The sequence below is a fragment of the Colletotrichum scovillei genome (genome assembly GCF_011075155.1).
Source record: "Colletotrichum scovillei strain TJNH1 chromosome Unknown Contig00010, whole genome shotgun sequence".
Lineage (NCBI taxonomy): Eukaryota > Fungi > Ascomycota > Sordariomycetes > Glomerellales > Glomerellaceae > Colletotrichum > Colletotrichum scovillei.
This window is the reverse complement of record NW_023336268.1, coordinates 3427881-3454372: the sequence shown is the minus strand read 5'-3', so window position 1 is coordinate 3454372 and position 26492 is coordinate 3427881. Positions and strand designations below refer to the sequence as shown.

Sequence of the window (26492 nt, the reverse complement as noted above, 5' to 3'; positions counted from 1 at the left end):
GGACTGAGATTGTGACTTTTAAATGCAGGACAAAACCGACTGAGGGATACAGGCCACTCGGGGCCGATTTGATGTTCGCATAGGGGTTTTGGCCAACACAGCTATTGGGATTCTAACATGCCGCAAGTCTCGTTTCCAACGAAAGTTTGCGTTGGTTCACGATGAACCAACAAACATTAGAATAACCGGGTCGGGGATGTCCCTCCGGTGGGGCCGGTGACTCGGGGCCCCGGTCTCTTGCGCCGGGGTGCTGTACCAGCGAGTCGGCCTTTTGCGAGCTTGCGCTTGGAAAGGGTGTCAAAGTGACATGAATATGGAATGGGGTCGGGAGGGAAACCTTCTCTGGCTCGGCCAAACATCTTCAGCGGATGAAATGTGCTTGGCATTGATAAGTATGCTCCAAGTTGGTATTCGAGAAATTAGCGCTCGTTCCGCCGCCCTTGTTTCCCCCTGACTCTCTTTCCGCTAACACCGCAGTCAATGGCTGGATTCTTGAAGAGAAGGGCCTGCACATCGTGGGGGACATCCATATCATATGATGTCTGTTGCTACCCCTGATTCCAGCAAGAACCCCGCCGAAGTGAATGGCCAGCATATTATAAGTACACATCCTAAGAGTGCTATGCCAGTAGATAGCTAAGATCTTACTCATTCTCCATTCATTGCACTTCTAATCCGTCTGTCTATTTAATCATGTCTTCCACAAACGGTACCAACGGCTCCAAGGGGTTCCCCGCTGTCGATGCAGCGATCGCCACCCGTCCGAACGACCTGGAGGCTGTTCCTAGTCTTCTCAAGGAACTCAACGAAAACGTTGCCTCTTTGTCTGCCGATGACCACCATGCGCGTCACGAGCTGCTTCTCAGAGCTCGTGCCATAGTCCAAGCTCTCGAGGCTCCAAGAGAGACTATGATCAAGCATTGTTGGGCACAGGTAGGTCTTCGGCTAGTCGGTTGCTACGTGTGTGACTTTCTATGACTGACTTGCTTCAAAGACCGGTGCTATTGCCGGTATCAATTTTGGCGTCGAGACAGGTCTGTGGAGACTCATGGCCAAGAACGGTGACAGGCCACAGACGGTGAAGGAGCTTGCTGAAGCTCTCGACGTCGAACCGGCCCTGCTCAGTAAGTGAAATCACTTCTTGTACTACTCACATAGCTCATAATTTCTACAGGTCGCCTAATGCGCCATCTTGGTGCCATGGGCTACATCAAGGAGACAAGCCTTGATGAATACCAACCTACCAATTTCTCAAAGTCATTGAGCCTCCCCATGATTGGAGATGGATATATCGCGATGTAAGTCGAACTACTTACCTCCCCTTTGGGCTCTTTGCCGTCACACATTAAGATGCCCTGTTGCATGTCATCAATGTCTTTGCTAACTCATTGGAAACCCAAGGACATCTTGCACTGGCGCTGCGCCCTTGAGATTTCACGAGTACTCTCGCAAGAGGGGCTTCAAGAACCCCACTAATGCCAAGGACACACCTATGATGTATGCATACAACACTGACAAGGACATGTTCGCATGGCAGCAGGACCTTGGATGTAAGGACAATTACCAACATACTTTGGTGATAGATGGGCACTAACATGCAATCTACATAGACGGCACTCACTTCAACCACCACATGTCCGGCTACCGTCAGGGTCGTAATCCTTGGATGGCCCCCGGCTTTTTCCCCGTCAAGGAGAGGCTTATCGAGGGCGCTAGCACGGACGCCGACGCGCCCTTCTTGGTGGACATTGGTGGCAGCATCGGTCACGACTTGGCTGAGTTCCACTCATACTTTCCTGAGGCGCCAGGCAAGCTGATCCTGCAGGATCTTCCAGTCGTTATTGGCCAGATCCAAGAGCTCACGCCAGCAATCACGCCAATGGGCCATGACTTTCTGACAGAGCAGCCCGTGAAGGGAGCTCGCGCCTACTACATGCACTCATGTCTGCATGACTGGCCGGATAACGTCTGTGAGACTATTCTGAGGCAGATCAAGGCTGCTATGAAGCCTGGGTACAGCAAGTTGTTGATCAATGAGAATGTCATCCCCTCTACTGGAGCGTGGTGGGAGACATCGGCTCTCGACATGGTCATGCTGACGCTTTTTTGCTCAAAGGAGCGTACGGAGGGTGACTGGTACCATTTGTTGGAGACGATTGCAGGACTGAAGATTGTCAAGATTTGGGGTGGTGGCAAAGGTGTTGAGAGTCTGATCGAGGTTGAGCTTCCCTAAACTTCCAACAGTTTCTACCTATTGTACTTGGTACGTCGTGGTTGTCATTTATATTGATAAAGAGGAAGTACAGAATCGTGCATGACGTGCTACAGTCACCTATTCTTCGGAATATTTTCGAACCTTTGGCGGACTCAAAGCTTCCCATTCACATGTGTCCTAGTGACCTTGTCAATGGCCTGTGCTGCGCGCTTCACATTTTCCTCGCTCAAGCCAGCAAGATTGATCCTTCCAGACCCTGGGAGATGAACATGATACGTCTCAACTAGCTCCCTGCACTGAGATGGTGACAGCGCCAGGCACCTATACACGAGATTAGCGATGTAACCATTCACCGTTAAGACACAGAACTACTAACGAAAACAGCCCCTTTTCCTTCACCAGATATGACCAATCTCCGGGTGTCTACTTGAAGTCAATCCTGGCACATATGTCCGCTTTCGGAACAAGTTACCTTGAGGCGTATCGCAAGCTCGTCATACAGAGCTTGGCGATTCCTCTTCAGACGTTTTCTCATGCCATCGGTCTCTGAAGTCCTAAAGCTTGTTGTCAGCGGATGAGAGACAGGAACTTCTCCAACACTGACTTACCACTCTTTTCGCAAGACAGCATCGTTGAGTACGATCTTGACAAGACGGCTGCCGTAGGCCGGAGCTGATGAGTACGTGTGCCTGATCAAGCTTCGAAGCTTATCTTGAACATTCGCGGCTACTTCCTGTGAGTTGCCAACAAAATGGAGGGCGCCACAACGCTCCCCATACAATGCAAAGTTCTTGGAGAATGACTGGCAAACCAACATCTCAATCCCCGCATCCACGAAAACACGTACCCCTGCAGCATCTTCTTCAAGCCCGTCACCCAGGCCCTGGTACGCTGTATCAAAGAACGGCAAATGCCCGTGATATTTCATCTCACGAGCTAATTCCTCCCATTGGCTAAGGCTTAGATCGACTCCGGTAGGATTGTGGCAGCAACCCTGCAATACGAAAATGCTGCCTTGCGCTGCCGATCGTACAGTATTGAGGAGAGCGGTGAAGTTGACAGCGTGTTTTGACGCATCGAGATATGGGTATGTGGTGGTTTCCAGGCCGGCATCTTGGAAAATCGGGATGTGGTTTCCCCAAGTGGGAACTCCGATGTAGACTCTGGGTTTTGGTTCCATTACTTTGGAAATAAAGAGGGCTCCTAGGGAGTTGGCCCCTGTTCCAGAGATAGTCTGAACTGAAGAAACCTGGGTACTGAATTTAGTGTCTTTGACCTGAGAAGTGATTTGGATCTTTTCGAAGACCATTTAATCTCAGAAGACTATCAATTCAAACACATACTTTGCCAGTTCGAAGAGCATCGCTGTGCGCGCCAACCATGACTTTGGCGGCAAGTCGGAGAAAACCCGCATCTCCTATCGTCAACTCATACTAGACAAAGATCTCAGCCTACCTTCCAAAGCTCTGGTTTTAAGACTCTTACATCATGCCCTAGGTCCAGCTCATCTAGTTCTAGTTTGGCCTACGTTTTAATCAGTTCTCACTCCAATCGAACCTTGCCCTTTGTTGTCTCTAGCACTGGGGCAGAAATTTCGACAATACCTTTTTGACAACCTCCAGCTCTTGGTAACTACCCTCTTCGTTACGATATATGCCAACACCCAAGTCGACCTTTTCTGGGCTTGTGTCGTTGTCTGCATCTCTTTTGAGGGTGAACATGGGGTCCGGAGGACCGGGCTGTACGTGTCCAAACATCGTGGCGAAGCTGAAATGAAGAAAGGCCAAAGACTTTTGCAAACAAGGCTCCAAGCTTTCTCGTAGTCTTTTAGATTGACCACTCAAATATTAGCGAGCAAATGGCGACCCAAATGATCCGGCTAACTAGCATCCATCGCCGAGTTGGCGGCGGCGCGGGCTGCCGAGTCTCCACTTGACACTTGCACGCCATCGGGAAGACTGGCCGAATCGCTCAGATTGGCGGGAAGAGGAGCCGAACCAGCAACAAGTAAGCTGACACTATCCTCGGCCCAATGAAGCAATTAATACTAAATAATATCTCCAAGATACCTCATGATGAAGTACTGCACGTTTGACAAATCAGTAATCATTTCGATCATCTAAAATGGCTTCTCTCCTATCCAACAGCTTGACTCGCCTAAGCGCGTCAGGAAAGCTATGCACGGTATGCTACAGAAAAGAGCCATGGTATGACTGCTCTTACTGACATAACGATTAAGGCAATGGGTATTCGCCTTGTGGCGAATACACAAATTGTCCATTTGGCGGCAAACGGAGGGTTTGATGCTCTTTTCATTGATCTCGAGCATTCGACGTTATCCATTCATGATGCCAGTCAGCACTGTATCGTTGGTCTCCAGTTGGGTATGACGCCCTTTGTCAGAGTACCTTATCAGTGCGGCAATGGCTTTGTTCAAAAGGTTCTCGATGGAGGAGCCATGGGAGTTGTATTTCCTCACATTCACGGCCGCGGTAAGTACTACAAGAGATTCCTACCTGGACTTTCGCGTCCATCCGGTTGGCAAGAGGAACTTACAAAGTACTTGCAGTTGATGCCATGGCTGCTGTCTCGATCTGCAAATATCCGCCGCAAGGAAAGAGGTCCATCACTGGCCAATTGCCCGTATTTTCATTAAAGGCTATGCCACAGAGCACGATAATCTCAGAGACGAACGCCAACGGCTCAACTGTATTTCTGATGATCGAGACGATGGAGAGTATTGAGAACATCGACGAGATCGCTTCTGTTGAAGGCGCCGACGTTCTCCTCGTCGGGTCGAATGACCTCGCTATCGAGCTAGGCGCGCCGAGCCAATTCAAGAGTCCAGTTTTCCGGGAAGCTATGGAGATCGTAAGCCGGGCATGCAGAAAACACGGCAAGATCATGGGCTTGGCTGGTATCTACAACAACCATGAGCTGCATGACTGGGCGATTAATGAACTAGGCGTCCGCTTTCTCCTTGGCGGACAAGACTCTGCGATACTAGCCCGGGGAGCTGCAGAAACAATGGCGGAGATCGCGAAAGTACAGAAGTAGTCTCCAAGTGTTCAAATAATCAAAGCATGACATCGTCAAAACACAACTTTCAGTCATCGGAGACATATTGCAACTATAATCTATGCACGAATTCCTCGGGTCTATTGTTGGTGTTCATGATCTTGGATCTGGGCTAGGTATTCCGCTCACGTGCAGTGGTTATGTCTCACAACTTGAGTGGTGAGCGCCACCATTACATCATCAATGTTGAGACATTCTTGAACACAACCATTTCCCCGGACGCCCCGGAATAACCATATTCATCCCACCTCTTAGATATTGTTACCTGATTCCTAGTCGCATGGCTTGATTCAAGAGCCCACTTTACGTATTCTTTGAGGAAAGGCTCCAGTTTCCGCCTTACCACCTTAACATCTTAATCATGGCCTCCATTCTCCTCGCCATCCCGCGCATCATTCTTGCGTTCGAATACTTCGTCGGCGGTATTCCTAGACTTGGTCCTTGGCCTTTCAAGACGCTTCACAAGAGAATCTACCGAAAGTCTCAGAAGACTGCGCCGTTCCTCCACCCGCTCTATCCTTTCACTGATCAACGTACGATCAAGCTTCATATGCAATACATCGGAGCACTGATGGTCACGGAAGGCTTCCTACTCGCGCTGCCACAAACCCGAGGGGGGATCTTCGCCCTCTTCCTCGGATGCTTTCTGACATCTTCTGGATACTGGAGCCAGATGCGAGCCGACATGCCCTATTGGCTTCCTGTAGCAAACTTTGGTTTGGCGTGGCTTGTATGGTACATCGAAAAGCTTTAAGAGTATATCAATATGGAGATAGACGAGAGTTCAGATTTGTGTTGTATTTCTCTAGTACGTCCGTCATTAATCATGCCCAGACCGAAGAAAGCTGGTTCATTTCTACATACTTCACGTGCGCAGCAGACTCTTCCAACGTGTCCATCCTCGTAGTAATATCACTTGAGCGTAAAGTTTCAACGTAATCAGAATCCCGAGTAACTTTCTATCGTCTACGAAAACCCAGCTTGAAAATAAGCACATGAACATTCTTCTATCAAGGGTCGCCCTGTACATTGCCAGCGACAGAAAGAATCTTGAACAGCAATCACGCGGCCTCTGTCGTTTCGGGTTGCAGAGGCTTTCTGCCATAGATGGACCAGCTGGAAATGTCAGCGTTGAATGTAAGAGCCTCATCCAGGAGTCAACTTACATCTTGAAGTATGCATGGATCGACCGATCTTGGAACTCTTTTCGGATCTCGGCCATGAAAACAATGACTTCCTCCTTGCTCCAACCGTGCACCCTTGTGAAAGGGGCCATGCAGAAGCCTTCCCAACCAGCAACAAGATTCTCGTGGTTCCAGATGCCCAACTCCTTGTACCTTTCGTGCTTGGGCCAGGAGTTCGTGGGCCACTTGTACAGTTGCCTGTGGACGTCCTCGAACCCGGTATTGATTAGCACATCCTTGAGAGAGCTCATCTCGAGGAAGGGCCTTCCGATGATTTCGCCTGCGTCATGAAGTAACTTGGCAGACCTAGAGATCGCAGACTCTGGCTTCAGGGTGCCGTCGTCAGATGTGGGGATGACATCGATCTCGTTCAGTTCGAGATATCCTCCGGGTTCCAGATTACTTCAACTTGTCAAAAATAAAAATCTTTGAGGGTGCGAGATGTAACTGACTCATAGCAAGTTTTGATATATGCGTTCCAGTCCTTGAGGGATGAGTTCATCATGCGACTATGAATGTAGTCGAATGAGTGAGAAAACGTCCAGGGTTGTTCAATGTCGTCAATCTCGAACTTGACGTTGGGTGGCACGCTGAACTTGATCATCAGTGTACTGTATTGGAAGCAAAATGGGAGGAGAATGAGCACGTACAATTCCGGCTGAATAGCGGAAAGATCAATGCCTCGCACCTGGAATCACTATTAGAAGGTTTTTGAGTTGTGTTACGTGTAATTGGGTATCAAACCTCAGCATCTGGGTGCTCTTCGCCAAAGTCAATGGCCCATATACCACTACCCGTGCCCACGTCCAAGACCTTTCCAACCTTTGCATCAGGTTCGTTTGGAGGGGCAGTTGCGAGTCTGTCATCAAAGGTCAAGATGAATAAGTTGTGCTGCAGATCTATGTGAAAGAGGTTAAAAGCTGATCTTGAACGTGTTTCTAGGAATCTTTATGTCTTACCGAGCCGATCGTTTTCTCTCTCATCATTTGGGAACCAGTATTCTATTTGATGTTTCTGACATCAGCATCCAAGGTATTATGATCATCTCATTCACTTCCTTGCTAGAACTTACTCCCGTCTTTATACTTGTGGTAGGTTCTACCGTTTTCCAACCGATAGTCTAGAATCGAACTGCTCACACTTGCACTCGAGGAAGCTACACTCTGATGATTCTTTAGTAAGGTGAAATATTCCTAGAAGTTGGTCCCTCAGCCTACGCTTCCAATCTCTGAGGACGTGTCACTCTATTCAATAGTCTTAGTATTTTCGCGTAATGCTTTGTGGACGAGCTGCAGTGGCCTCACCTGTTCATCCTCGGCGAGCAAAACAACCTCATGGTCGGGCTGAGCGTTGGCATCAGCAGCCGCGTTGTTTCCAGTGTTATCCTCACACATTGTGTGTCTTCAACGTCCTCTTTATGTACTTGAAAGAGTTTGAGAGGCACCTTGACAGGGTAGACTCGAACCAGGTGATGCCTGTTGTTAACCCAGTGCGGTAATAGGTAATTGGTCGTGACAGAACTTGAAACTTCGTTTTCGTAGGTTCCTCCCAAATATTCGGTTGGACGCACTCTCTCTCTTATTGAGAAACGAGATCTTTCCACCATTACCCCTCTTCTTGGCTTCCGCTCATGCGCGTGGAAGCAAACATTGTTGGTGCAAGACAACCAACTGCATGCGTTTTGTTCCCACTTTTACGGAGGTGCATCCCAAAATAGGAATGAGCCTCACGTATCAGAGCACGTTAAACCCAGAGCACTGGTTCATCGTGCCTACAAAGGAATGGGGCGGGGACAGTAATCTTTCGGAACGCTGCCCGGGTCCCCGGCTATCTTTGTGCCAGTCAGCCACTGGAGAGGCCAACTAACCCTGACATATTGTGAGGTTCCAGGCTCTTCAGATCACTGCTAACTCAATGCCTTGTAGCACAAACTTGCAGGGCACTTCAGCTGTTGGCTACTAATTGAATTCCAGGAGGCTCCGCGAAGCGTTCGACCCAGTGATGCAGGAGCTAGATAGCGAATTACCGGGACAGAAAGGCAGTTTTATTGCATACCTCTCACAAACCGTTTACCAGGTTAGAATAAAGCGTTGTGGTTCATAACAAGAAGATCAATCAGAGAGAAACCTCTGGGAAGTGTCCCGATGTGTCTACCTTCGCTACAGAGGTTGGTAGATTCCTCCTCTCGCACAAAACTCATGAGCAGTGAGAGCATGCCGCGTCCCCCTCCCGACCATCTTTCTTGAGCGTCATCATATAACAGCTTTCATCGGCACCTTCCCTCCCTGAATTTCCCCTTTCTCTTTAGGGCGCAAGTGAGTTCATTGCTGCCTCAAGACCCCTCAAGACCCCTCAAATCGCATGGCTCGTTGGACAAAACCTTGTGATATGTCGGCCTCAACTGAGGCGTTTCGAGATTGAATCACTCAATCCATCGATGATCGAGTGAAAACATAATGCAATCTAATCATAGAAATGTTAGATTTACGGAGAAGCTGCTTAATTATTCGTGTCGCAGAGCCCAGCAGGTTGGGCTAGACCCGCACTAGGTAGCCGAGATATGATCAGGCCGAGAGAACATCATCTGGCACCTCTGTTTGCCCTGGAATGCGGCTTTTGTAACTAAGGTACCGAATAACCTGGCTCCGTAGTGTAAGACTCAATTCCAGGTCTCATTTTGACATTTACCAATGGAAAACAGCGAATTACATCATTAGGTAATTGCGAGATGCGAGATAAAAGTCAAAAGGTTATTTAGGTTCAGCCTCATTTCGAGAAGAGGATGGCTCGGGCCACATCGAGACCCGAGTCTTAACCAACATGGAGAACGATATAATAAGCGTTATAGAGCAGCAAACTCTGCGCCGGGATGATGATGACCACGCCCCATCTAGGCCACGTGGTGAATGAATATGTGATCATTTTTGTACAAATTGTTTTTTTTTTTGTGTCGTATAGTATGTACATGAATAGCACACACTGTTGGCTCATGTCAAGCATGACCATATCTCCCATCAACCACCATGAACGTCTCCTATGAGTCAGACGTTCCTTACGTGCAGTCGCTGGCGCCGGAGATGAAGGTTCCGTCAGAGTTCTCGCAGCCGCAGACGCCCGTGTTGGGGTCCTTGATGCAGCCGGTGCCAACACCGTCCTCTTCACCGGTGCCGCTATACATCGTAAACCCGTCAGCCATCAGTCCATCACTAGTAAAACAAAAACATCACTGGTTCATCTGTTCGCAACTCACCTCCAGAAGAAAGTCCAGCAGTCGTCGTCGGTGATCATCTCGGTGGGGGACTCGCAGGTGTACGCGGAGCAGGTACCGTAGGGGTACCCGTTGTTGCCGTCGTACTGGTGGTCGGTCTCGAAGACGGCGAACGTCTGGGTCTTGCTGGTGCGGGTGTTGTGGGAGCACTCGGCGGCCTGGATGGCCTTTGAGACCTTTGTGGCGCTGCAGTTGTAGCTCGAGGGACACTTGCCCTTGGTGTTGGAGGTGGCCGGGTCGAGGGTCGCGGCCACGAGAGCGGGGGCGAGGAGGAAGAGGGCGGAGAGCTGCATCTTGAGGCGTTTAGGTTCGGAGAAGTGATAGAACGAGTGTGATTTCTGTTTTGGTTTGTTTAAACGAGAGTTATCCGAGTCCAGCCCAAGGAGTTGCAAAGAATTGAAGCACGAATGAACGGTGGTGTGTGAGAATGGAGAGCAAGATCAAAAAGAGACTTTCGGAGGAAAAAGGGAAAGTCGCGTCAAGTTCATATATAGATTGCTCAAAGTCGACCCATCCCTGGGATTTGTTTCCCTTCATCTTGGTCTGGTATTCTCTGTGGGTGGTAGCGTATGTCCAATGTAAATTGCTTCTGGGGCCCGCGTTTCGAACAAACGAACGCATTACGAGCGCCTGGAGGCCGGCCGGCCCCTGAGCGCGCGGCACCCGGTCCCGGCGGGGCGGGAAGCATCCCAGTCTCCCGCTCGGAATCGGGTTCTAGACCTTTTGCTTTCTATTTCCATCAAACAGACCCATTCACCTCAACTCAAGAGGCCATTTGAGAATCGACGGTGCCTGACTGACGTCGAGAGCTTGTTCGATGCCAAGTCATCAACATGGGAGAACGGAAAAGGCTTGGCTCTCTTGAGTGAGAGTTTCTGCTGGCACCCCTTACCCATCGTCCCAGATCCCCACACAATCTGACATTTCCCGCGGTGGATCCCGCGGCACTGCCTTGGCCAGCTAACACTGCGTGTTCTATTGTTTTTACGACATGACAGACCTCCACTCACCCACATCTCATGTCTCTGAGAACTCAATACGAGAGTTCATCAGACGAACCAGCACATCAAGTAAATGGGCAAAGCTGCAGCCCGCCGTTCACCTTCAGATACAGAAGCTCACTTAGTCAATATCCCTACTCGAGGTAAGACGCTCGGAAGCAGCTGAGGTTTCATCCGGGCAGCTGAGCTCAGCCCAGCCCAGAGCAGAGCCCAGGGGCCGAGGAAATTAAAGGCGATCAGTGGGGACTCCCGCATCCTGCATTTCCAGTGCACGGCGAACGATGCCGTTCACTCACTCATTCACTCACTCACCGAACGGGTGAGCGCATCACTGTGGCTTAGACAAGATATTATGTCAATTTACTGACTTATTTTGATGACGACGCTCTCTAAAAATCCGTGAATTGCAGGCTCTTGCATGTTTGTGAGAGATTGTCGCTCAGGTCGAGTCTCAAGAAAACAAGCAAATCTCGCCGAAACTGTGTCACTGTGGGCACGGCAGACGGCACAGGTGGGAGAAGTTTAGATGTTTCAAGCATAAACAAAGCTCGAATGATTTTGAGCGACGGAACTCGCGTGAGTCGTGTTGTTGCTAGCCACTTTATGTGCGACATTTTCAGGAGCTTGGTACGACAGATGGGATAGAAGTGAGGCTTGCGCGGCGCGTCAATCCTCGGGACGATCGTCTCTTGATCTAAGGAATACTTCAAGCTTGCTCATTCTTTGAACGTCCTGATTTCTACTGAGTAGGTCTCGTCGGAATTGCTCTCCCTCGTTCGAAGACCATCGTTATGTGATTCGCGTCGATCCAGTCTATGGCCCGAGCGTAAGCATACGGGATTCTCATGAAGGTTGATAATTCAGATCGATTATTGCTCGATTAACCTTCGAGGCTCGCCGGGATCAAACAGATGTCTTGGCATCACTTGGAAGCAGTCTAAAGCACCAATGAGACGCGAGGTCGTCTTCGGGCATTTTAAAGACGCAAAGTGTGGGGTGTTGCAGCGAGCGGGCGCTCTAATCTGGGGTGGAAGCTTATGATCTCCGGTGAGAATAACCTCATCAGTCTTTTAGCTCACACTCAATCTCACCGACATCTACTCAGACGTCGTTATACTATTTCAGCAATGGCTATCCGACTTCAATGAGATGAATCTATCCCATTCCTCGATCCGAATAATGTGTATTCATCACCGCATATCAAGCACAACATTACTACTCTTTCCACCTCCAAAGAACAACCTCACATTCTCTCCCACCACCCTCCGGATATTCACCCTCGTCTGATCAGCGCACCACGCCAAATGCGGCGTCAGCGTCAAGTTCAAACCCCGCGCTTCCTCTCCCAATAACACGCTATCCCGCCCGCTCCCCGCTGGCTCAACCTCGTAAACATCCGTCGCCGCCCCCGAGATCCTACCCTCCCGCAACGCTGCCACCAGCGCAGCCTCATTGACGGTCCCGCCCCGCCCGACGTTGATAATCACAACATCAGGCCTCATCGTCGCCATCTCAGCCTCGCCGACAAGGTTCTTGGTCTCTGCCGTGAGGGGCACGATGAGGAAGAGCGTCGTCGCGCGACGGATGACCTCTGCGAAGGGCGTGCGGTGGGCGTCTCCGTTGCCATTCGGCTGAGAGGCGGTGGTGGTAGCAGTGACCTCGTTACCGTTCACAGCTGGCGCGGCATCGCTCTTCCTCGCAGCGACGAGGACCTCCATACCCAGCGCGCGGCACATCTTGGCGACGCGCTGCCCTATGGGCCCGTAGCCGATCATGCCCACCACCTCGTTGCCGCAGGTATGCGGCGGGCGGCCCTCGCTGTCGAGGAGGAGGGAGGACATGCTCCCCTTTGCGCGCCAGGGGTTCGGGCGGCCCTCGGCGTGGTCCATCATCGTGTTGTGGAGCGTCACGAAGCGTCGGCGGGAAGAGAAATACTGGAGTTCCCCGGCGTTCAAGGTCAGTCAACAAGTTTCTCTCTTTCTAATCGATGGCCTCGTGACTTGAGATTTCGAGGGATTATCTGAGGTAGGGAGCGGAAGGACTCACCAAGCCGAGGGCGTGCTCGGAGACGGCTTCGACTGTTGCGTTGGGCGAGTATATCACGGTCACGCCGCGACGTCTGCACTCCTCTAGGTCGATGTGATCTGTTCCCACTGTCTCTGTGATGATACACTTTCTGCGTCGTCCGCGTCGTCAGCCATCACTCGCCTTCGAACCAGCTATCTCGAGTTTGCTTCCGACAGTAATGTAGGCAGATTGATGGTGGTCGTTTCCCAGCTCAAGTAGACACTTGTCTTACAGGAATCCGAAAGGGAAGACTTCCAAAGTCATCAGCCCTGCCTCATACACCATATCCTCTCAATCTCGTGGTCTGGTAGATAGGATCACCCGATCCCGCGGCAGGCCATCTCACTCGGCCATTACCTTCATTACTCTTAGGATCAACTATCCCCTTCCCCCTGAAATCCTCTCTTCAACTCTTCCCAAGTTCAGCCTCAGTCCCTCCTCCCTCTCTACCCTCAACTATCAGGACCCAACTCAAAATCTCCCAGAACTCAAAGAAAACATAACCCAAAACTCACAAATACGGCGCCTCCCCAAGCGTCTCCCCATTAATAGGCACAGTCGTCGTAATCAGCACGCTCGCAGGCCACGCCCTCGCCGCCGCGACGGCGCTCTCCGAAGGCCGGGTATACTCGTACCCGATGATCTCGTGCGTCACTCCCGCTCCCAGGTCACCATCATTGACCTCCGGAGGCGGCACGTGGATCGTCTCGAGCTTGACGATGACGTGGTGCGTGGCCGAGGGCGGGCGGACCGGCTTCTTCACCTCTGTCGCGGGGTCGGTCATTGCTTCGTTAGTTAGTTGTGTTCCCTTTTTTGTAAAGGTGTGTTGTCTGCTGTGCTCTTTGTAGGCTTGAAGTAGGCGTTTGAGTGATGGTGAGTCTATAAAGATATGAGCATAATGGATGGTGATAAGGGAGTGTTTATACCAACGGTGGTGTAACGACAAACACGCCCTACAGATAGAACCCGTCTTAAAGTCGCGCAGTCGGTGTCTTGATTGGTCTCAAAAGTCTAAAAGATCTCGTCTCAACATGATGTATGCAAGCCACGAAAGTAAGCTCAGATCCCAACCCTCGATCCCCAGAACCGAGCGACGATATAAGTATTTGTGTACGCGTGGTAACTTATCTTATCAAAACACCATGGAAAAAGCAAGGAAAAAAGAGCCTCAGGGGCCACACCTCCGGACATAACACTTTACTGCTCCCTTCCAGAATTCCCAACCTCGCTAGTGCCATGCTACTTTCTCCGCGCTCCGCATTTTCCCACTCCCGGGACGCGATAAGATCGGCACATCATGTACATATGACACGCCGTATGTTTGCTACTTGATGGAAGGGCGCGGTGTGGAGATGGCGCGGCTTTGATTTTTGACATCCACACATCCATGACCCATTCCATCCACACATCCCAAGCCTCCTCGACACCCTCACCCACAACCAAAACGTGGGGAGCCGCCAGAGAAGGTGTGACAACCGCGGAAGGAATTCCGTGCTTACCATCCGGCTTGCAATGTCTGAGAGACCCTCACGAAAGGCGCTCGTCTTTTCGTGCAACACGTAGAACGGAACAACATCCCTCACAAATCAAATTGATAAGCTCTGCTACTGCTTCAAGACATGCATGTAATGATGGCATCATTTCTCTCTTTTTTTTTTTTTTGTAAAAAAGTCCTAGTCCTGTTCCTAACTCTAGACGGGACCACCTGCCCTGAGGCTTCTTTCGCCTGGGCACAGTATTGGTACTGATTCATCCACTCACGTCCAATTATCCTATTCCCATCAAGCTGCAAGCCCTTCTTACAGCAAAACCCAACATGAAACCTCACCAATTCTACTTCCTAAACGTAGCGCTCCTCTCACCTCTGGGAGGCGGCGCCTTTCTCGCGCCCTTGAGCGGCTCATCGCCCGTCTTCGCATAAGGGTCAAACGTCGGCTTAACGTGTGTCTTGCCACGGTTGCCCGTCCTCGCCGCATGTAGCACCGATGTGGCCTTGCTGTAGTCGAACGTATCCTCTTCCTCCTCACTGTCGCTCGAGTCCGCACCGTCAGCCTCCTGCTGCTCGGCCTTCTTGGCCTCCTTCTTGGCCTTCTTCGCAGCACGCTTCTGTTCCTTCTTTGCTTTCTTCTCCGCCTCCTTTTGGGCCTTCTCGGCCTTCTTCGCCGCCTTCTTCTCCGTCTTGGACTTGCGGTTGTTGATCGCCGCCAGATATCCTTGCAGTTTTCTCTGCTTCTCCGCGGCCGTCTCCTTCGCCTCCTCCAATTGAGCCGGCTCGGCCTTGTTCTTGGCGACTTCCTTCTCGAGGCGTTGTACTTCGACCGCGGCCTTGTCGTAATCCTCCGTATAACGCGCCACCTTGTCTGCCCTCTTCGCAGCCACCTTTGCCTCGCGCTCGCCAGCATCCGTCTTGCCGTGCTTCTTTGACTTCCTTTCGGACTCTGGCCGCTCCAGTACAATGTCGATGGAGCTCTCGCCGGATTCTGACTCGTTGTCACTAACATCAGAAGCGTCTGCTGTAGGGACTTTCCGTTTCGTGCCAGCCTTGAGGGTGAATTCCTCCTCCACCTCAGGCTCAGCGGGCTGAGCTGCCGCAGCAGCCTTGGCTTCCGCCTCGACGCCTCCCTCCATAGCAACATCCTCCTCGGGAGCGGCCTCAACCGTCTTTGCATTCTGCACAAACTTCTGCCACGGGAGCATGACGTACTCTCCAAGGCCATTAGCTGCAGAGGCTGGCTGTTCCCAGGCCGAGCTCAGAGCCATGCGGCCAAACAGCTGAGACTCTGACAAGAGGGCAGGTTCCAGCGCTCCCTCGACCGCATCCTCGCTTGCAGCCACTGCCAAAGGCTTAGCAGCGGCCCTTGGAAGCTCCGACTTGAAGAAGTCCAGTAGACGCGGTTCGTTGATGCCCCTTTCTCGTGCCTCCTGGTAGCGCGTCCATATCTCGGTGACGTTTTTCCGTGCGATGAAAGCGTGGTTCGGTATCAGTGCATGTAGAGCCTTGGCGTCGGGTGGCATGTGTTTTGCGATATCGCCAACGATACCATTGGGCATGACAAAGGCTGTACTTTCGTCCTCTTTCCGTGCCACCTCGTCTCTCCATTCCCAGATGGCTCTATATACGGCAAATTGCTGGCCCGAAAAGGGCATAGGGTGCTTTAGAAGAGTGTTGTACCAGCCCTTGCTTCCCTTGCCAGACTTGGGGTCGAACGTCTCGCCACCGTACCGACTTAATGAGAGAGTTTTGGACTTTTGGAGCGTCATTTCGATGTAGTCGGTGCTAGAGTTGCCCCTATCCGATTTCATCACGAGCTCGTTGCGCATCTTGTCATAGATGTACAGCAGGAAGTGGGTATCAGAACGGGCATAGTACAGCATCTCGTCAGAAAGGGGGCTACAGAGTGTTAGTATCTCAGAGAGATCGCTTCAGGGGTTTGCTTACCGCACTCTCCAGTCGGCAAGTTGGTACTTCTTGTCGGCGTCAAAGTTGACAAACTTCTTGAGAAGGAATGCCAAGCTTTTTTGGGGGTAGTGTAGCGCTTCGCATGCACTTCCGGTATCGAACAGACCGTTGACATACAGACCAAGATCACGCTGCAGCCAAACCATGTCCATAAATGGGCCGTGGAAGACCTAGATTTGTTAGTTTTGTCGAGAAATCGTCAGTGAGCTTAGCAGTACTAACCTTGATGATGCTGGGGTCGGCAAAGACTTCGTTGAGTATCTGGAGCTGCTGTCTCCATGGCTTCAGAGTGTCTACAATCCAGTCCTGTTCTCTTGTGCTTATCTGCATCAATGAGGTGAGTCCGACGTATGTTCTGAAGTCGTGATGTTCCAGATCAACGGCAATTTCCTTGGCCTTCTTGAGGTCCTTCAGCATCTTCAGGACCCCTTCGTATGTGTCGACGTAGATGGCTTCCGTGCCTTCGACGGGCTGCCATGGAATCGGCTCGGCTTGTTTGTAGACTCGGTCGGGGTATTTCGCTTCGAGGATTTCGGTCTCGTACGGATGCTTATATCTGATCTTTCTGTCAGTATCACTGAGAAATAGTAACTTCTCCAGTCTCCTGCGCGAGTTGGCTGCAGCCTTGTATGCGACCTTGTCGGAACTCGGCACTCTAGGAAATATCAACGGTAAGAAAGTTTGGTAGTCGTACTGGACAAAACCCTCTTCTGTTTCGCTAGTTACCAGGCTCTTCTCCAAAGGAACCGTAGCATGGGGCTTTTTGGTAATGAGGGGCTTCCATTGAGCGTTGTTGTCGACCTGCTGATCGAAGTGGAGTTGGGGTTTAGTGATGTTGGCACTGCGGACAACGCCTCCAGCCGTCTTGGGCTTCTTCGATTGGGGAGCCTATGTAGCGTGAGTATACACGATATTCCGTATCAACAATGGAGCGCACTTACGGCATCAGCAGCAGGCGCATCCTTCCTCTTCAAAGCTCCGGTGTACTCGTCAATAGATGTGTCGGCTTTCTCCAAGACTGAGTCGACAACGTCCACGATGCTTCGCCAGCGCATATCCACGTCATCGGCATCTTCGAGATCGGGCGCAGTTAGTCCGCAGACCTCTGCAGCTGACTTGAGCAGTGTGGTCGAGAGCTCGAGAATCCGTGTAGTTTTGGCGTCGAGATCGTCGCCGACGCTGGGGTTGACGGCGCGCTGGAAGGGCAGGTCCTCGGCGGAGACACGGTTGACCGACTTGACGGTGGCCACGAGCGCGGCCTGGACCTTGTCCTGAACAGACTTGAAGTCCTGGGGGGACGCCATCGTATCGGCGCAACGGGTGTGGTTCTCGGTGGAGGCTGTCGCGGTTTCGCTGCGAAGTTTGACGATTGACCAAAAAAAAAAGAACCCACCATGAAAGGCCCCGGCCGATAAGATTAGAGGCGTTATCTAATCGATAAGCGCGTGGATAAGCGACTTCGATGCTTGGCGCAGGGTGTACTTTGAGGAATGGAACAGTTATGCGTATTGGGATGAGGAAGAGTCCGGTTTCTGTCGATGCTGACAGTAATTTCACATAATTAGTGTTGATGCTCAGAATGTGTGAGATTGAGAAGTTGCAATTGATTGCACAGAGGATGAAGCTGGTGAGTGCCCTGTGAAGCGGATGACAGTAAAAGGGAAGGTAAGAGCCTTGGCCAAGCCTTCCACTTACAGCGGATGACGCCGCTGACCTTAGGCACTCAGGCCCCTGTGACGATTTTGTCTCCATTTCTAGCCGCAACCTGCAACTTCACCTCTCAGTCCTCCGTGAGTTCCGTCAACAGAGAAGCATCCATCATGTCTGCGTCTTTAGCCCCCGAATGCAATGAAGTCAAGGAGTAAGTAGCTGGTTTTGTAATGAGATGAATGGGCTGCTAATCCTGCTGGGATAGGCGCTACGATACATGCTTCTTGAAATGGTACAGTGAGAGTAAGTTGGTTCCCTGCACATGACATGGATGACGAAGGAGACCTCTAACGACAGGTTGAAGAGTACCTCAGAGGCACCGGCACAGACAACAATGAGTGTGCCGATCTATTCAAGAACTACCAAAAGTGTTTGACGGTAGGTTACGTCTCAACGACAACGACTGCTCTCACAACCAAGCTTTCGGGTGAGTGAGCGGTGAGGAAGAGCACAATGACTAACTGGCAGGTAGGTCGCTCTCAAGGAACGCGGTATAGACAAGCTGCTGGATGAGGCGCGGGAAGACCAAAAAGACAACGATGCAACATACATGGGACGTAAATGTGAGTGCCACATCAGCATGCACCCTCCTCATTGCTGCAATGTGTTCTTGGAGATGGGAATCTGACCACTTGTGCAGGAGGCATTTCAATTCTGGACAAGATATCTCGCAAGCTAGTTTATTTGGCGTTTTTCAGGGTTGCATTTGTTGGGCACAATGTGGCAGTGTTTAGAGACGGCAATCTCCCAATATGATGTGTTTTTTCCTGGCTTTTCCATGACGCGTCCGCGCGCCAGCTACCTATTCCTATGGTGACTTGGATGTGGGACACTAACGTCTAGACTGAGTAGACTCTCAGGTAAGCTTGAATCTCTCCGAGCGAAATCCCTGGGATGCAGAACAGAAGTGATACCTAAGGTACCTCACAGAATCATAGAGTAAAGTAGGTAGTGGGGTGCCACAGTATCCGCAACGCGAACAAGACAGAAAAGGGAAAGAAAGGAATTCTAAATGGCTGTGCAAGTAAACGGTGTAACGTGGGTTCATTGCTGGACATGTGTCAATATTGAGATCACCGCCAAGTCTCCATCGACGTGATGCACGACCAAGGAGGCCCCCAAGTTGCATGATGGACACGGAAAGCCTTTTGTTCCAACATATGAGCACAACTTTATGATGTATGAAGTCTAACGAACATGTACAAAACGTGTTGTGAGTAGAATTGTCCGAGTACTTTTAGGTAAGTACCTTGATGTGATGCATCAGCCCACGTGATGTTGATAGATTTACTTTCACCAGATCGCGCCGGGTCACTACCTATGGAAAAAAAAACCTAGCAAAAAAAATGGAAGCATGGACCGGAGGTGGGCCAGTCCCAGCTATGAAAAAGCCAAGCTCAAGTAGGGTGGGGGCTCGTTCCAGGTTCCAGACCGCCCACATCCCCGTAGACCCTCTGAGGCGTCCCGCGGGTCACTGGTCAGCAGGAACTTCTAGGTAGAACTCCTGCAGAGTGCAGCACCTCACCCAAACCTGGAAAATGTCCAGATCTCCCGTCTCCTTTAGTGGACGCGAGACCCGCTAGCGAGACATTTCGCTAGCGGCAGAGCGACTTATATGTGCGTAGGTATGTACCTCACCTAGGCTGGAGGCTGGACGGCACACTGCAAAGAAACCAACAGGGACTAACTCCCTAAGGTGCAGTGTAGGTACCTTACCGGTACGGATACAGAGGGAGAACCTGATGTCCTGACGTCCTCCACCTCAGCTAACCCCAAAGCTGCCAAACCTCTTGTACCCCCCGTTCTGTCCCTCCAATAATTACATGGCAAATTCCCAGATTTACCGCATCCCTCCACGCGCGCGTGAAGCTTGTCCCTGGCTCTCGACTTTCTTTCCTTAGTTTCTACTATTCTAGCCCCGTCTTGTCTTGTGCCTTTTTCCAAGGTCCGCGTCGAATACCTCAATACCTTTACTCCATCGGCCGTCCAGACTGCAGAGACTCGAGAGTATCCACGCCCACATCCCTCCACGACTCCACGTCCCTTCTTCTTCTTCTCCTCCCCTCTACCTGCAAAACATCTCTGCGCAAAGCAACACAACACCAACTGCGGTGGTACACCAACGTATTCGAATCATCGCACCAAGCCAGTCCTCGCCCGGCCCTCGTCCTCCTCCAAAAGCTCCCCAAGACACGTCGAATCAAGCTTGCGACCCCACGATCCTTTCCAAGCTTCCACCCCCCTCTTCCCCCCCGCGCTTGTCCCGCAATCACCGCCGCCGAGTCCGCAGTCCGACGCTCAATCTAGGTCCTTTCCGCCCCGACATACCAGTACCTCCCCTTGGCGACAAGCCTCGGCATGCACTACCCAAGGGAATAACGATTCTATGCACCCCCTCTCGGTTCTCAGCCTTGGGATCTTCGTAGCTGGCTACATCACCGCTCGATGGGATCTGGTCACACGTCTCTATGAGCTTGCAATTTTCGCCTGGGACTACGGAGTTATTGTATGATGATCCTCCCTCCCTCCCTCCTTCGGACCCAGCTGCCTATGCGCTGCCTCGTTCTCAACCCTAACATCCATGTCTAGACACGCGCCGCCAAAGGTTTCGCGCTCTTGACCTTCGTCTACCTCATCATATTCATCCCCGTGGAACGATTGGCCACCAAGGAGGCGAACCTGGTACGACAAACCCTTTCGATCCCCCCGCTGAGACATGTCTGGTTGCGCAACTGGGAGAAGCATCTGGCTAATGACGGACTCGACACAGCACCCCCGATCCACCGGAGCTGGCGTCTCGGCCAGGGAACAGTTGCGACGGAGAGGCTCCTTCTGAGCGCCGTCCCCCGCGCTGCCCTCGGCTGACATGCCAGAAAATGACGGTTTAATGAGGATATTCTGGCCGACGGACATCCAGCGCTCCGACCTGCCTGGCGTCGTCGTGGGATGGAGGAACTCGAGCCTGGATGTCTTCGTCGTAGCCATTCTCGATGATGTCGACGTCAGCAACCCCCTAGACCACTAGCCCTTTCACCAATTGACCAATCTACAGGCCGGCCATGTCGAATTCGCCCTCAAGATCGGCACCCTTTTTCGAAACTCTCCTCACCCCGTCAATAGCATCTACGAACGATGTGGCCACAATGCGATGCACGTCCTCGGTCTGACGAACCCCAGCGAAGCCGTCGTACTCGATCCCTCCCTCTTCATCGCGACCACACCAGCCGGCGCAAAGTCGCCCCGAATCGCGTGCGCAAAGGCCCTCAGCATACAGATCATACTCTACGACCGACCGCGCCCCAGCAGAATGCAGTACATCTCGCTGAACCCCATCTCGCTCGCGCTTGGGAACAAAGAGGCCCCGGGCCTACCGCCGACAGAACACATGGCTGAAGAAGAGAGGCAGGAGCTGAAGGTGAAGGAGGAAAAGAGAAAACTGGTGGAAAAGCTGAAACAACACACCATCATCAAGCGGTCTCCGTCGCCAAAGGAGAGAGCCCTGCCAAAGATTGTGAACCAAATCAACTGGTCATGGGAGCTTGAGCAGCTGTTGCAGAAGAACATCTCCCGGATCGGCACACGACCCAAGCGATCTCTCAGCGTCTCGGAGCGAGTGGTGGAGCATGCGACATCGATGCGGAATTTCGTCTGGGACCTCCTGATCTTCTACCTGCTTCCACTGATACAGTGGGGGTTTGTGTACATGCTCATGGGTCACAGGGCGGTCGCCGAGTTGCTTCTTCAGATCTTGGAATTCCGATTGAGGGATGACTACCTAGCTTTGAAGGACATATCGGCAACGGCGCAACAAGTAGAGATTCGATTGCAGCAGTTTTGCTATTGGCCCATGCAGTACACCACTTTGCGACAGCGCAAGAATGATTGGGAGAGCGTCACGACCAGTCACCCTGACTACATACGGTTTTACAACAGCCTATGGCTCGTCGCCAACGATGTCATCATTGGTATTGCGTTGGGCTCCTACATCATTGATAACGCGGAGTGGGCCGCCAATGCAATCAGCGAGCTTCTGAGGGTGTACACGGTCGAGGCGCTCCAAAGAAGTATATCGTGGCTAATGGGATGGCCTGCGGGGTTGAAGCTGAATAGCGAGCTGGCTCTCTTCCTCGGAGACCTTTTCCTCTGGGTCATTGATTACTGGTCAAGTGAGTTTGCCTGCGTTCAAGATTCAAGGAACGATTACTAACCCGAACAGACTGTATCGCGACGCTTCAGCCGTTATTGCCTCACATTATCTGGTTCATTGGCTTTTCCAGCTTCGCCGGAGCCAGCATGCCCATTGCCATGTTCTCCGACTTGCTTTCCAGTTTGACCGTCCACATATACTCCTTTTATCTGGCCTCTGCCCGGATCTACCATTGGCAGCTCACAATACTCATCTCGCTCTTTCACCTGTTCCGGGGCAAGAAGCACAATGTCCTCCGCAACCGTATCGACTCGTGCGACTACGACCTGGACCAGCTTCTCGTGGGCACCATCCTCTTCACCTTACTCTTCTTCCTCCTCCCGACCGTGGTGGTGTTCTACTTGAACTTCGCCGTCGCACGAATGGTCATCATTTCGCTAAAGGCTGTTTTTGATACACTTCTCTCTTGTCTAAATCACTTTCCCCTTTTTGCGCTGATGTTGCGGGTCAAAGACCCGAGACGACTACCAGGTATACATCACTCCACATCAATGTGAAGAACCTGACTAACATGGAGTAGGCGGCATCCGTTTTGAACTTCGAGATACCCTTGACTATAGACTTAATAATACTTCCAACGAGCCACCGACATCCGTCATCTACCTCAAGGTATGTCATTCCTCTCTTGTCACCACCATGTGTTTATAGAGAATTCGCTTCTGACTACCTACCAGTCCATCCCCCTGACCTTCCGCGCCATGTTCCACCAGTACTTCCAGATGGGCAACCGCATCCGCAAGCACTACCTCTCGCCCACGGTCGTGCTCTGCCTGGTGACGGGCAAGTTCGTCCCGCCGCTCAACCGCAAGAACCTGTACAGCCTGCAGTACAGCATGCTCCCCGCGCGCCGCGCGAGCTTCCGCCAGATGTGGGACGCCATCACGACGGTGCAGCCCAGCAGGAAACCAGTGCCGTTTGTGATGAATGGTAAGAGGTATCCAACGGGGATCGGGGGCGGGGGGAGGACGAGGTATCATCACTAGATAATGAAATTCTTACGTTTTTGTTTTATGAGAAAATGATGTGTTGTTGCGTTGATGTTGCTCTCTTGTGATGTGTGTGTGTGTGTGTGTGTGTGTGTGTGTGTGTGTGTGGTCCATAGACTTTCTCCATGTCTTTAACCTCGGCCCTCACATTGTCTTACGTCCAGAAGCCCCAGTAACCCACGGATCCTTCCCAATCCCATACATGTAACTCGACCGCAAATCACCATTGTCATCAGCATTACCATTGTCCGCGTACCCGACCCCGTCCCTGCTCCACCCGATCTCGCGAGGCTTCAACCGCCGTGGGTGAAGATGAGGCGCCGATGGTGGCCTCGGCTGGGACTGAAGGGGGATATAGGTACACTCTCATGGTTGGGAGGCGGAGGTAGGAGGTAAGGAGTGAGAGTAGGTCGAGGAGGCTCCTTGGTTTCTGTTGGCAGGGTTTGTATGGATTAAGGGGAAGTACTGGTTTTATGTAACATTTATAGGGGAACCTGGTTTGCCCCTTCTCGACGGTGTTGTATCTAGCTGGTATGTCTGGGAGGCTGGGAGCCAGGGCTGGCGTGGTATATATCTACGAGGTCGGTCATTTAGATTGAAACGTGCAGGACGGGTCACATGGCGCGGCCATTGTATACGTGCTAGATACTAGAGGTATGCACGACCTTCATGTCATTGATATAGCGTCGGCGCGATTATAGCCTCGAACCCACCGCGAAGTTTGGCTAAATGGGATCGTATTGGGGTCGCTGTCGTGAGCTTTCAAACCCCTCTGAGCACTTCCCTTCTCGAGCTTGGGGCACAAGGGTATAAATTTCGAAGTTATGGAAAAGTTCGCAGCAGAGACTAACCAAGTCTTGCGCTTCGAGTTGAGATTTAAGATTGACCGCGTTGTCCTGATTACTTCCTCGTGGTAGTCTTGCGTCCATTCTCGTGGACTTTGCCTTCGTCTTCGAAGTCACGTCCGTTCGTCGTAGCGTCTCTCGATATTTGAAGTTGAACTTCAGCATGCTCAGTTTTCCCGAGTCTTCTGTCTGACACGAGCGAGTAAATTCGCCTCGTTGTTAACGAATCGTACGGTGTTCCCGAGTGAGGTCGGAGTCCGTAGCTGTGATTACAGTCATTGAGTCCCGGGCACGGATTGGATCCCTATTTTGGATACGCAAGATGACAGCCCGTCCTTGCCCCGTCTCTCTCTGCACTTTGGTCTTATTCAACAGTGTATATTTCTTCGTAAGTTAATCGTGAGGATTGAGTGATAGATCCTATCTGAGGAAGCTTGGTAAGTGTTGGAAATTTAGATGAGCCAATGAACAGATAACAGCTCATCATGACGGAATACATACAAGATAAGTCACCCAATTTTGGTTGCCAGTAAGCTTGTGGAAAATGCCGCCAACCCGATGGGCCCGGTTTCTTCTGATTTTCATAGAGCTCTTTCTCTCAATAGTTTTTTGTAGCATAGCTTAGCGGCATGAAGGTTTTGGGGCAGCAGAGGCTTGTTCCCTCTCTTGAGATATGCGATTTGATCCAAGCGCTCGACCGCGCTTCAAAAGGAGAGACTTGATGGGTAGACGAAGAAAGCCCTTCAAAGCCCATGTCTTGTAAGACACAGTCTCGTCAACTCAATCTCCGCTTTACCTTTAGAACCATCCCTCGACAGTTTGTTGCAGAGGTTGTCATCCAGCAGGCGCACATATATAGAGATGGATAGATAGGTGTTTCCAGGGAGCTGAAACTGATTATGACCACAACCCAAGTGCTGGACGAGAACCCTTGGGAGGAAGAGTCAGGGCATTCTACTACGGGGGTTCTTATCACGGCGTTATCTATTACATAGGTCGCCAAGCTCATCGCGAGGCCTTTGTCATGTACCTGGGGCCGGTCGCGCGGTCATACTCGTACCTTAGACCTGTGTTGTGCAATACATATCACCGACGAATCTCAGAGAGCTTGCAGCTTATGAAACTTGCTCTCCAGTAGACGAAAGCGATGGCGCAGACATGTCCTTAGAGTTGTTCCCGGCATACGTATTCCATGGAGAGTACCGACTGCAAAACTCTGGTTCCAGAATGCATACCAAACTCATGTGTAGGGGTTGATAGTCCTTCAGTCATCGTCTCGCACTCGGCTCTATTTCTTAGAAATTCATTGACTTTTCTATATGCCATGTTTCACGAATTGAGTCTGCAACAGCGAAGGCAACGTTCAAGAGGGGAAGCATACCATCAGACATGCGTGGAGCGTATTGAAGCCTTGCTTCTCCTTAGCGATAGACGTGAGCGGCCTCTCGCCTGAACATGTCCACGTCCTCATCGCTACCAGCCCAGGGCCATATTTCCCTTGGTCGAAATGGCAAGACCGAGTCTGGATGATTGTACGGCCGTATATCAAGACTTTGGCACTGGTAAGAGCACAGAGGTTGGACCAAGTCTTTATTCGGCATTCACTTGACACCCTCTCACCACGGATTAAGCAAGCGGATGAACAATCCAGATGCTCTCTGTTAGTCAGCTACATCAAAGCATTGTCAACGCAAACGACAGCCGACGGATCTATCCACTGGCAGCCCGAGCTCGAGTCATCTTATACGGATGGCTCGATGACTGATAAGCTAAATCCCTTAGCAGGGGCATCCACATCAGCTGAGTGAACTTGCGGGACCTGCTTCCCCATGGGGGGCGGGGGCTTTCGATATCACGATTTATCTTCCGTTTTATGATAGGCAATGGACAACGGAATGAGGTGGTTAACGGAACGACGTGGTATGATAACGCAGTTGCCTTCGCTCAATCCGTTCAACCACTGAACTTCGTGGCACATTAGTCGTGTCCTGTGTGACATTTTGGTATATTTCCAACAGTACTCCAGAAAGCTCTCGAGGTTCGGCCATGGCCGTTCCGTAAACACCCCCTTCACTACCTTGCGGTGGCATATTTTCAATACTACATTCCGCACTCGTGAGACCGCCTTCTACTTCAGTTTGCTTCTTATACCTGATTTACCACTAGATTCACATCATCAAAAGAAACCGCGTCCCATCAACACCTCCCAGAATTCCAGCAGCCGAGGGACAGACGTCGTTTCCGTTCCCCCCCCCACGTCCGTTCCCTCCCAATCCATAAAAGGCAAAGAGTGGGTCAAGTTATCAGGTACCGTGTCTGCCCTGTTTTTCCTGCACACCTTCGCTTGCTCCTGCAGCAGTTCGGCTCTTCGCGACGCCGTTGCACTCGCCAGTCCCTCGGTTCTCCGAATTGGAGAAGGACAGCCAAAAAATGAGCCCAGGTCTCAAAAAAGTCGAACGAGGTTCGCGTGA

The 26492-nt window shown here is 51.3% G+C and overlaps 8 protein-coding genes across 8 annotated transcripts; 4 read left to right on the top strand and 4 right to left on the bottom strand.

The window, feature by feature from the left end:
• Positions 1-693: 693 nt before the first annotated feature.
• HER10_EVM0010270 (sterigmatocystin 8-o-methyltransferase) lies at positions 694-2233 on the top strand (the record flags this gene model as incomplete). The annotated part of the gene is made up of 5 exons (XM_035479735.1): positions 694-933; positions 995-1124; positions 1175-1298; positions 1402-1550; positions 1611-2233. 5 exons carry the CDS (start codon positions 694-696, stop codon positions 2231-2233), a joined length of 1266 nt encoding a protein of 421 aa, XP_035328417.1.
• A 2060-nt stretch (positions 2234-4293) lies between these two features.
• On the top strand, positions 4294-5272 carry HER10_EVM0007716 (HpcH/HpaI aldolase; the record flags this gene model as incomplete). Its single annotated transcript, XM_035477262.1, has 3 exons — positions 4294-4399; positions 4455-4707; positions 4785-5272. Exons 1-3 carry the CDS (start codon positions 4340-4342, stop codon positions 5270-5272), a joined length of 801 nt encoding a protein of 266 aa, XP_035328200.1. The 5' UTR covers positions 4294-4339.
• Positions 5273-6354: 1082 nt separating this feature from the next.
• Positions 6355-7871, bottom strand: HER10_EVM0010687 (TAM domain methyltransferase; the record flags this gene model as incomplete). The annotated part of the gene is made up of 9 exons (XM_035480139.1): positions 6355-6409; positions 6460-6879; positions 6930-7067; positions 7128-7165; positions 7222-7376; positions 7437-7478; positions 7550-7640; positions 7695-7721; positions 7782-7871. 9 exons carry the CDS (start codon positions 7869-7871, stop codon positions 6355-6357), a joined length of 1056 nt encoding a protein of 351 aa, XP_035328457.1.
• A 1658-nt stretch (positions 7872-9529) lies between these two features.
• HER10_EVM0003071 (uncharacterized protein) lies at positions 9530-10038 on the bottom strand (the record flags this gene model as incomplete). The annotated part of the gene is made up of 2 exons (XM_035472757.1): positions 9530-9647; positions 9728-10038. The coding sequence occupies 2 exons, from the start codon at positions 10036-10038 to the stop codon at positions 9530-9532; spliced, it is 429 nt and encodes a 142-aa protein (XP_035327761.1).
• Positions 10039-11936: 1898 nt separating this feature from the next.
• HER10_EVM0006402 (D-isomer specific 2-hydroxyacid dehydrogenase) lies at positions 11937-13948 on the bottom strand (the record flags this gene model as incomplete). The annotated part of the gene is made up of 3 exons (XM_035475987.1): positions 13329-13948; positions 12793-12922; positions 11937-12680 (listed from the first exon to the last, which is right to left on the bottom strand). Exons 1-3 carry the CDS (start codon positions 13595-13597, stop codon positions 11937-11939), a joined length of 1143 nt encoding a protein of 380 aa, XP_035328090.1. The 5' UTR covers positions 13598-13948.
• Positions 13949-14646: 698 nt separating this feature from the next.
• HER10_EVM0000043 (3'-5' exonuclease) lies at positions 14647-17626 on the bottom strand (the record flags this gene model as incomplete). Its single annotated transcript, XM_035469840.1, has 5 exons — positions 17215-17626; positions 16968-17161; positions 16496-16829; positions 16253-16443; positions 14647-16204 (listed from the first exon to the last, which is right to left on the bottom strand). The coding sequence occupies exons 1-5, from the start codon at positions 17575-17577 to the stop codon at positions 14647-14649; spliced, it is 2640 nt and encodes an 879-aa protein (XP_035327479.1). The 5' UTR covers positions 17578-17626.
• A 467-nt stretch (positions 17627-18093) lies between these two features.
• Positions 18094-18739, top strand: HER10_EVM0009416 (uncharacterized protein; the record flags this gene model as incomplete). The annotated part of the gene is made up of 5 exons (XM_035478904.1): positions 18094-18134; positions 18189-18226; positions 18288-18361; positions 18456-18546; positions 18627-18739. 5 exons carry the CDS (start codon positions 18094-18096, stop codon positions 18737-18739), a joined length of 357 nt encoding a protein of 118 aa, XP_035328342.1.
• Positions 18740-19855: 1116 nt separating this feature from the next.
• On the top strand, positions 19856-23572 carry HER10_EVM0005487 (N-acetylglucosaminyl transferase component; the record flags this gene model as incomplete). The annotated part of the gene is made up of 6 exons (XM_035482983.1): positions 19856-20984; positions 21036-22149; positions 22200-22661; positions 22711-22799; positions 22865-23079; positions 23413-23572. Exons 1-6 carry the CDS (start codon positions 20850-20852, stop codon positions 23570-23572), a joined length of 2175 nt encoding a protein of 724 aa, XP_035327990.1. The 5' UTR covers positions 19856-20849.
• Between the last annotated feature and the right edge of the window lie 2920 nt (positions 23573-26492).